Source organism: Rhinolophus hipposideros, assembly GCF_964194185.1.
Source record: "Rhinolophus hipposideros genome assembly, chromosome: 10".
In the NCBI taxonomy this organism is placed as follows: Eukaryota; Metazoa; Chordata; class Mammalia; order Chiroptera; family Rhinolophidae; genus Rhinolophus; species Rhinolophus hipposideros.
In genome coordinates this window covers 54993032-55003563 of record NC_138056.1, presented here as the reverse complement: position 1 = coordinate 55003563, position 10532 = coordinate 54993032, and the positions used below count along the sequence as shown (strand labels likewise).

Here is a 10532-nt window from a genome sequence, read left to right as displayed (position 1 = left end):
CAACAGTTCCTTTGTATTTTTTCCACACCACACATGATATGTTTAGGATGGAACCCAAAGGAAATGTTTTTGGAAAAAGGAAAACAGGAAGAAGACTTACAGTTCTACAAAGTCTCAGGAGGAGCTGGCGGATGACGTGGCCTTATCCGTGCCGTTTGGGGTTGTCCGAGGCAACTCCCAGTAGCAGCCCCACTCTAGTCAGGGGCCTTACTTTCTAAGAGCAGGCGTTCAGAGGACTTCGCCAGCTGTCAGTCATACTTCGCTGGATCAGTCTGATGTTTTTGGTAAATTTCTTCAGGGAATTTCCTTGGTCCACCATGGCTACTTCCTCAGGCTACACTGAAATCACCAGCTAGTGATTCCAGTTTAGTCTCCCCCTCCTTCAGTATTTCTAACTTTCTTCTCTGAAACTAAGAATCCTGGCGCTTGATGCTTGATAGATTTATTTGGATCAATCCACCTGTACGAAACCAATGTCTCATTTCTGTTTTGACCTCTTCTCCTACATGAATGCTCTCCTCAACCCTCTCCCACGCTCTGCTGGGCATTCCCTCCACGTGGCTGTCTCCTTACCTAGTTTGGGCTCTGACATACCCCATTCCTGACTGTGCTCTGGCTCTGACACTCATCGGTGAGCTCCCCCTAACCTCCTACCATGGACTTTCTCCTCCCCCATGTCAGGCTGCCTCCGTGGGTTGGTATCCCTTCACTGCTTGGGCTCTGGCCCCCTTGCTGTGGACCACCTCAGTTCCCCTTCGATACCCTGCTCCAGGCACGGCCAGCACAGATGTCAACCTTGCCTTCCCTAAACACTTTAAGACTGGATTATTCAGGAAGGGAAGGGAAGGGAAAGAAAGGAAAAGCAAAAAACAATAGGAGAGGAGGGAAATGTTAGTCCTTGCTTTTTTTTCTTTTCTTTTTTTTAAAGATTTTATTGGGGAAGGGGAACAGGACTTTATTGTGGAACAGTGTGTACTTCCAGGACTTTTTTTTCCCAAGTCAAGTTGTTGTCCTTTTCAATCGTTGTGGAGGGTGCTGTTCAGCTTCAAGTTGTTCTCCTTTCAGTCTTAGTTGTGAAGGTTGTGGAGGGCGCAGCTCAGCTCCAGGTCCAGTTGTCGTTGCTAGTTGCAGGGGGCACAGCCCACCATCCCTTGTGGGACTCGAGGAGTTGAACCAGCAACCTTGTGGTTGAGAGCCCACTGGCCCATGTGGGAATCGAAACCGCAGCCTTTGGCGTTAGGAGCACGGAGCTCCAAACGCCTGAGCCACCGGGCCGGCCCCAGTCCTTGCTTTTTAAAATAAAAGAAAGACAATTGTGAGAGACAGATGGGAAATAAGCCTCTCCAACCAATTTTAAGAAAGAATACATATGGGGTTTGAGAGAACGGACATTCATCTTGTTAGCTCACTCCTATCTGAGTCCTCTTGAAGAGTCTTTTCACACCCTATACTCTGCTTTGAAGACCACTGATCTAGGGGCCACAAATTAAGTAATGGAATGGAAACACCTAGGAAGAGGCTTCCCACCTAAGGATCCTGGCAAACAGGCCCGCAAACATTTTCATCAGCATAATTATTTTACCCTAACCTTTGCAATTTTACTCCCTTTTCCTTCCTTCTGTTCTCCTTACTGCTTTCCTGTTAAGAAGCACAGCTCTTTCCATCCATGCCTCCTCTGTGCAATAGAACCTTTCATAAAACACTGACTTGGTCTTTCTGCAAACTGCTTCTCCCTCCAATTTTGGGACTGACTCCAGAGTGAGTCCAGACTTACCTTTGCCTCTGCTGTGGGGCCAGGTCTCTAACAATCTGTGGTAACCCTGGTTAGAGATTTTTTTTTCAGGAGCTCAGGGCTGTGAGGTGGTCTGGGTTAGAGGAGGGATGTCAAGAGGTGCTGAAAGGAGAGGAACTTTGTAAGGATGAGATGTTCTCTGATGGACTTTGAATTTGAGCTGGGACTCCATGTGTGGCACATCTAGGGTGGAAACAGATACCAAGTTCAACAAAGCAATATTATTAGGGCTTTTTACCCTCACTGGTTTAGACCATGAGTATGAAACTAAAAACCAGACATGTAACTTAGCAAAGGTCCTGAAAATAAAAGAGCACATAACTAGACAGATTGGTTTCCTATAAATTAATGACTAACAACATCCACAGACCCTGAAACACTGTCTGGCAATCATACTAGGTTCCTTGAATATGCTCCATATCTACTTTCCATAATGGCTTTCCATACCTTTCTTCTCTTCTCAAACCTCCTACCTCACTCTTCTAGTCTTCTCAGCTGCCTCCTGATTTCATTAACCAAAAGAAGTCCTTAGATGGGAACCTTTCCTTCTGCTGTACATTGAGTCTTCATATCTATACCCACTCTCCCCAAAACAAAGCCTAACTTCATCTGCCTATAATTTCTCCTTTTTTGTTGTAATGGAGAAAGCAGCTTTCTAGCTCCATGGTGTAGGCCTTCCTATCATTTTGCAAATTCATAATTTGTGTATTAAACTGTTTTTCTGCTTGAACTCTATAGAGGTGTTTCTGTTTCTAACATTTCATACTGACCTATATACTAAAGTCCTAGTTTTCTCACTGTAAAATGGGTTTAATAGTAATACCTACAACATCTGGGAAAGATGGGTCCTTGCCTGGGTCCCACAATTTAGAGGCCTTACAATATCATAAATACATATAAAAATATATTTATTAAAGAACATGTAGACAGAACTTTTGCATGGTAATCGGTGCTCAATAAGACTTGTACCCTCAAATAGCCACTCTTATAATTAACACCATTCTGGGTCCTGGGAAACACACCTCCATATTTTTGTCCTATATCCTTAAAACAAAAGACAACTGTATCGAAATGCAGTAAAAAGTTTGTGGTTTCTATTGTGGGGTTTTTTTGTTTGTTTGTTTGTTTTTTGGTGCCAATTTTAAGTACAGTTTTTTTAAGACATGGTGTTTTCCATTTACAATACAGTGCTTATAAAGTACAATGTTATTTCCTTTCCCTATGCACATATTCCATATTCAAGTATCGGGAACATGCAGTTATTTACTACAGCAGCTCCACCTTACAACTGCCATGGAATTTGCTACAAATTTGGGTCTTCAGTGTTTTTGTGTGGAACATGCTAAATCTATGCTCAGGTTGTTGGTCCTCTTCAATGGCAGGCCCAGAGGAGGAACCGCCAGATGAAGGGGCACCACCACCAGGGACATCCCCAGGCATCCCTCCTGGCTTGCCTCCTGGTACAGCTTGGTAATGACAGGGTTGCAGACTTTCTTTCTCCAGTTCTTTCTGCTGATGTTCAAATTCTTCCTTCTCTGCAGTCTGATTCTTATCAGGCCAGATGATAATTTCATTACATGTATCAAGAATCTTCTGTTTGTCCTCGTTGATCTTGCTTGAAATTTCTCGTCTTCAACAATTACTCTCATGTTGATTGCAAAGTAAGAATTCAAGTGAATTCTTGGAAGAGAAGGTATTCCAATGATTCTCATCTTCAGCTTTGTACTTCTCAACTTCTTGGACCATACGCTCACTGTCTTCCTTGCTCAAATGGTTCTTGTCATTAGTGATGGTAATCTTGTTCTCTTTTCCTGTACCCTTATCCACAGCAAAGACACTAAGGATGCCACTGGCATCAATATATAAAGTGACTTCAGTCTGAGGAACACCACATAGAGCAGGAGGTGTGCCTGTGAGTTCAAAGTTGCCAAGCCGGGTGTTATCCTTCGTTGTGGTGCGCTCATCTTCATAAACCTGAATGAGCACACATGGCTGGTTGTCATAGTAAGTAGTGAAGGTCTGTGTCTGTTTGGTAGGATTGGTAGTGTTGCACTTGAGGTCAGTCATAACTCCACCATGCCAAGAAAAAAAAGGAATAATATCCAAGAGCAGCAAATCTTGAATGTTTTCAGATTTGTCTCCAGATAGGATGGCTGCCAGGGCAGCTGCACCATAAGCAACAGCCTCGTCAGGGTTACTGCTACTCTTAATTCAACTCTTTTCCATTAAAGAAGTCCTGTAGAAGTTTCTGGATCTTGAGGATACCGATAGAACTACTCACCAGGACAATATCATGGATCTGGGACTAGTCTAGCTTGGCATCCTGATAGGCTCTTTGTACTGAGTTCAGTGTGCCACAGAATACATAAGCATTCAATTCTTCAAATTGGGCACCGGTAAAGGAGGTAGAGAAGTTGGTTTCTTCATAAAGTGAATCAATCTCAATACTGGCCTGGGTGCTGAAAAAGAGAATACACTTAGCACGTTCACAAGCAGTGCAGAGGTGATCTCTTGTTCTCACAGAGGCCCTTCTTCTGCTTGCACTTGAACTCTGCAATAAGATGGTTGGCCATTTGATACGTCAAAGTCTCCCCCACCTAAGTGGATGTCTCCAGCTGTAGATTGAACCTTACAGATTCCATTTTCAATAGTGAGGATTAACATATCAAAAGGGCCACCTTCTAAGTCAAAGATCAGCTCATTTCTTTCAGCACTAACCTTTTTATCTAAGGCATAAGCAATGTACCAACAGCAACTGGATCCTTGATGATTCTAAGTTCACTGAGACCAGCAATGATTCCAGTGATGCTGACAGTCATTAAAGGAAGGTGATACTGTGACAACAGATTGGTAACAGCCTTGCCAAGGTAGGTTTCTGTGATTTCCTTCATCTTTGTCAAAACCATAGATGACAGCTTTTCTAGACAGAAACTTTCTCTCTCCCTTGTGTTCTACTTGGACCATGGGCCTGCCAGCATCATTCGCCATCATGCAGGGCCAATGCTTCATATCAGACTGGTGTTTCTTGTTTAGGAAGCTTATTAATTATTGAATCGATTTTTTTTAATAGGTCTGGGCCTATTCAGAGTGCCTATTTCTTCTTGTAGGAGTTTTAGCAGATTGTATGTTTTAAGGAATTGATCCATTTTATCTAGATAATCAAATTTGTGGGTATAGAGTTATTCATAGTATTTCTTCATTATCCTTTAAATATCCATGGGATCTGCAATAATGTCTCTTTTTTCTAATATTAGTAGTTTATGTTCCCTCTTTTTTTTTCTTAGTTAACCTAACATCAATTTTATTGATCTTTCCAAAGAAACTGCTTTAGGTTTCATTGTATTTCTCCATTGATTTTCTGTTTTAAATTTCATTGATTTCTGCTCTAATGTTTATTATTTCTTTTGTTCTGTTTACTTTGGATTTAATTTCCTCTTCTTTTTCTAGTTTTCTAAGATGGAAGCTTAGATGATTGATTTTAGATCTTTCTTGTTTTCTAATAAATGCATTCAATGCTATAAATTTTATTCTAAGCTCTGCTTTTGCTGCATACTGCAAATTTTGATAGACCGTGTTTTAATTTTCAGCTATTTAATTTTCAAACTAGCTATTTAATTTTCAAACTATTCTTTAATTTCTCTTGAGATTTCTTTTTCGGCCCATATGTTATTTAAAAATGAATTGTTCAATCTCCAAGTATTTGGGGATTTTCTTGCTCTCTTTCTGTTATTGGTCTTTAAGTCCATTAGGTCTGAGAGCAGACATTAGATGATTTTAATTTTTTTCAATTTGTGAAAAATTTTTTTCATTTTTATGGCCCATAGAATGGTCTATATTGGTAGAATGCTCCATGTAATCTTGAGAAAAATGTGCATTCTGTTGTTGGATGAAGTAATCTATAGATGTTTGTTATATCCAATTGATTGATAGTGTTGTTGAGTTCAGCTATGTCCTTCCTGATTTTCTGCCTGCTTTATCTGTCAATTACTGATAGAGGGATGTTGAACTCTCAAAGTATAACAGCGGATTCATTCATTTCTCCTTGTAATACTACGTTTTTGCCTCACGTAATTTAACACTCTGTTGTTAGGTACATACACATTAAGGACTGTCATGCCTTCTTAGAGAATTGACCCCTTTATTATTATGTAATGTCCACTTTTATTCCTGATAACTTTCCTGACAGTCTGCTCTGTGTGAAATGAATATAGTACTTCCACTTTCTTTTGATTAGTGTTAGCATGGTAAGGTGTTTTTTCCTTCTGGGTTCTTTCAGGATTTTTTACTTACCTTTCATTTTCTGTAGTTTGAAAATGATAAGCCTAAGTGTAGTGTTTTGTTTGTTTTTGCTTTTTGACATTTATCCTGTTTGGTGTTCTCTGATCTTCTTGGATCTGTGGTTTGGTGTTGACATTAATTTGGGAGAAACTCTCAGACCTTATTGTTTCAAATATTTCTTCTGTTCCATTCTCCCTTTTTTATCCTTCTGCTATTTCCCATTATGCATATGTTATACCTTTTGTAATTGCCCCACAGGAACTTCTTTCCTTTTCTCAGAAGGATTACACACTGGTAGGAAAAAATGCACGTACAATTTTATTCATCAAAACAAATAGAAGAATTAAGGAATGTTCTGAATCCTATAGAAGTATACTTCCTCCTGTACTTTGATTTTGATCACCATCACTTTCCTGGTCATTTTCCTTTAGATTAGCTGTAACATATTAACACTCTCCTTAACTTGTAGTCTGGCTGTGGTCGAATCTATGCAGATCAAGAAAGTCCTCTTGTCTCCCATCTTTAAGACTAAATATCTTTTGAATAGGTTGTAATTATTTCTGTAGGGATAATTCATGACCAGAAGAGTGCATTTGTTGGCTGATGTCATGTGTAAAAGTTGGACTGGTCTAATATGTATTTTCTTATGAATATTTACCCCACTACTAGATGTCAAAAAGTAATCAGGCCCACACAGTCCACAAAGAATGACATAACCAATTTGGAACCTGACAATCTGTAATGGAAGGTGAATGAAACTTTGTTTGTTGTGATGCAGGTGTAGACCCTAATAAACATCAGGGCCCACACTGGGCAAAGTCCATCCCAGCAGTTGTCACTGGCCTCAGAACCCCGAATTTCATGGTGTGGAGAGCCTGTGATTTATTTTGGTTGAACGTGACTCATTAGTGGTAGATGGACAAAGAATAAAACAATACTATTTAGTAGGTCACCATAGTTACTATTAAAATGAATACATGCACAGATTTATGGTTTTTATCTTCAGGATATTTTTTAAGGTGGTTTTGAATTGCCTAACGCAGAATCCAAAAAAATTGAATTGATGGCTTAGAATTCAAAATGAAAAAATAAATCAGATTTCAGAAAGAGAGCATAATACTTTTTGCAAAGGAAGTTACCCTTTTTTATGCAGCTTTGCAACTGAAAATCTGTGCTTGGATTCCAGTGACCGTAAACAATGAGGGTGGAAGTGGGCCTTTGTTTATTTCACATTGCCTTTCAGATTTCTCTTTAAATTTCCTGAGATGAGTGATTTTGTCATCTTTGATGGTAAAATGATGTTTAAGACAGAAACCAGAAAAAGGCCTTGACTAGGGTAGTGACACCTGTAACATACCCAGGAGCAGATTCCATATAAAACAGGAAAACATGAAAACAGGAAGGATAGGGGAACATGTTAAGAAGAATTCTTAGCTCGCAGCCGTGTAGCAGAGAGAAGCTGAGACCATATTGTGGTTATTGTATCTGCCAAAGCACGGTGGCTTTTGCTTCTTGCACGTAAGAGTTATTGAAAACTATAACCTTCCAGCCTCCCAGAAGTTCTAACTCACCCTGCTAAGAAGTTATATAACTCAGAAGAAGTTGAAGAGAAAGTTCTTTGGAATAGTCATACGTACTGCTAAAAATTTGAAACCTAAAAAAGAGGCTACTGAGTCACATGTCAGAGCACACGAGCCAAATCAAATGTAACTGAGCTATAGTAGGAGGGGAAACAACTGGATCTCCTCCCAGAGAGGTGTCCTGTTTCTGAAAGAGAGCAGAAAAACGGAAAAGAATGACTCTTGGTCCTTCAACTGTTCAAAGAATGAAAGAGAAAGCCTGGTCTTGAACAGAATACTTTTAAAACATAAAAATAAAAATAAAAAAACACACCTTTGGTGGCATATTGCAGAGTCCCCCAAAATTTCTTTCTCAAAATTGGATCATTCCTTTGTACCCTCTAACAGCCTGAGACTCACTTTGGGACGACAATGGTGAATAAAAAGCACCCTATTGCACGCTTGCATTCTGAACTTTTAAGTCTCGGTGCCTGTCACGAGGAAACTTCCTGGACATATTAAACTTTTTAAAAAACTTCAATAAAAATGAAGATTTCCCTTTTAGGTCACCGTTTCTTCTGGCAGACTGAGTCCAAAGTGCACTTTATTTCCCTTTAATTTAACAGCTCCAGCAGCTTTTCCAGTTAAATCGACTGTTCATTATTGAGCCCCATTTATGAAGGGGCTGTGCAGTGCAGTTTAATGAATCCTTGGCACAAAGCTCCCTTTCAGGACTGGGAAAGAATAGGGGCTGTTCAGGCCCTGTAGGGCTGTATGTCAAAGCCAGCCCATAATGCCTGTCAGCCAAGGGCAGAAATTCCCACTGATATAAGAATGTGCAAGAAATCAACTTTCACCACCGACGAGCAGATTAAGACACGATCAGGAAATGAGACTGTAGGTTTAGAACAGTGACACCTGTTTGAACAGACTGATTTTCCCATCCCCTGATTACCGTGTGACTAGGAAGGGGGCTGGTAGAAGCAGCAACATAGCCCAGGCCTCAAAGCCTTCCAGGGTCTTCTGAGAGGGGAAGGGAAGACCAAAGACCATTGTGGGTGTGGGCAGCTTTGGGCTAGGTGTAGTGCTAAGTTCTTTCACATTCCCTTTTCTATTTTAATCCTCACAACGAGGAATTTAATAATCAATAATATGAGGATTATTCACGTGTGACAGGGGAGGAAACTGACACTCACATGACTTCATTTTTTGTTCAAGGTTACACTGCTAATTGGACACGAAATGGCAATGATAAGATGGAACACAGGCCTGTCTGGCTTCCAGTGTCTATCATTTCTAGTGCCCTGAAGTGAAGCCAATTGATAGATTCGGTCCTTTGGAAACATCCAAGCTCTAGTCAGTAGGAAAAAAAATGTAATTGCATGGGGTATTGAGTGCTTACTATGTACTAGGCCTATGTGATATTCATTGGAGATGCAGGCAAATGACATGGCATTCATGTATGGAGAGTGTAGCAGTGGACCTGCCTTCAGTGCAAGACATGCATGCTTTGAGTCCCAGCTCTGAGGATATGTCATTTTTGTACTTTTCAGACCTTGGGAAAGTCCCTCTCACTAAGCCCTGGCTGTGCTGCTCTTTGCCCAGCCTCCACCCCAGCCATGCAGTGATCAAGCGATGGTGGCTCTGGTAACTCTGGGATTGCCGACTAGTCTTCAGAGGGTAACATGGTCCAGAGGATTTCTATAGAAAGGGGTCCTAGATGCCTTTGTGTTACATTAAAACTATGGGATCCCTCAGTTCTCAAGATGGGTGTGTGGATTTGTTTTTTTCCAGTATCAAGGAACAGAGCAAGCCTGTTGAAGTATAATGTTTTAAAAAAGCTAAAATCATGAATTTCGGGCAAACATAAAAATGAACCACAGGTAAGAGATTCTATTTAATTCATGGATTAGTGATGAACCAACAAGATATTATGACTGGTTCAAAGAACATTTAAGAAGCCAAGTATATATTATGAATTGATGGGATAAATTTACTGGATTCCAATAAAAATTAGGCTATACATTTTTGTGGTTATTTGTTTCATGGACAGAAATTATTTTCATATCTATTGGACAAACTCTACCAAGCAATAAGCATCTTACTAAATTTGGGACCTTTAATCAAAAGCAAATCGTAAATTAAATACATTCCTCTAGACAATCTCTGAGTGGTCTTTGTTCTGTATAACATTGAAAGAATGTGGGACCTACTTTTCTGCCTTATTTCAAGTTTTGGTAATTTTCCTGATAAGTCCTATGTTTTATAGACAAGTAAATTTGGACCCAGCTAGAGAAAGGAAATGATTTGCCTACATCATAATGTGTTGTTGACAAAGCCAGAACTAAAACCCAGGTCTCCTGTCTCTCTAAAAGTGTTTGCTCCACTTTACGGCTGTGGAACCACACAGCAATTGTGTTTCCTCCACCAGAGACCAGAAAAGGAGAGGACTTGCCTTTTTCTCATTGCAAAAAGTGAAGGGACGTGCATTTTCCAGGGAAGCTTTTATTTATTTTTTGTTTGTTTGTTTGTTTTGTTTTTTTTAGATTTTATTGGGGAAAGGGAACAGGACTTTATTGGGGAACAGTGTGTACTTCCAGGACTTTTTTCCAAGTCAAGTTGTTGTCCTTTCAGTCTTAATTGTGGAGGGCGCAGCTCAGCTCCAGGTCCAGTGGCCGTTGCTAGTTGCAGGGGGCGCAGCCCACCATCCCTTGTGGGACTCGAGGAATTGAACTGGCAACCTTGTGGTTGAGAACCCCACTGGCCCATGTGGGAATTGAACCAGCAGCCTTCGGAGTTAGGAGCATGGAGCTCTTAGCCGCCTGAGCCACCGGGCCGGCCCTTCCAGGGAAGCTTTTAAATTAAGATCAATAAACTGTGGGGACAAGAAAATATGCTAATTG

General features: G+C 40.4%; 1 protein-coding gene across 1 annotated transcript; it reads right to left on the bottom strand.

The window, feature by feature from the left end:
• Positions 1–3424: 3424 nt before the first annotated feature.
• Positions 3425–3859, bottom strand: LOC308503432 (heat shock 70 kDa protein-like; the record flags this gene model as incomplete). Its single annotated transcript, XM_081062722.1, has 1 exon — positions 3425–3859. The coding sequence occupies one exon, from the start codon at positions 3857–3859 to the stop codon at positions 3425–3427; it is 435 nt and encodes a 144-aa protein (XP_080918848.1).
• Positions 3860–10532: the final 6673 nt, after the last annotated feature.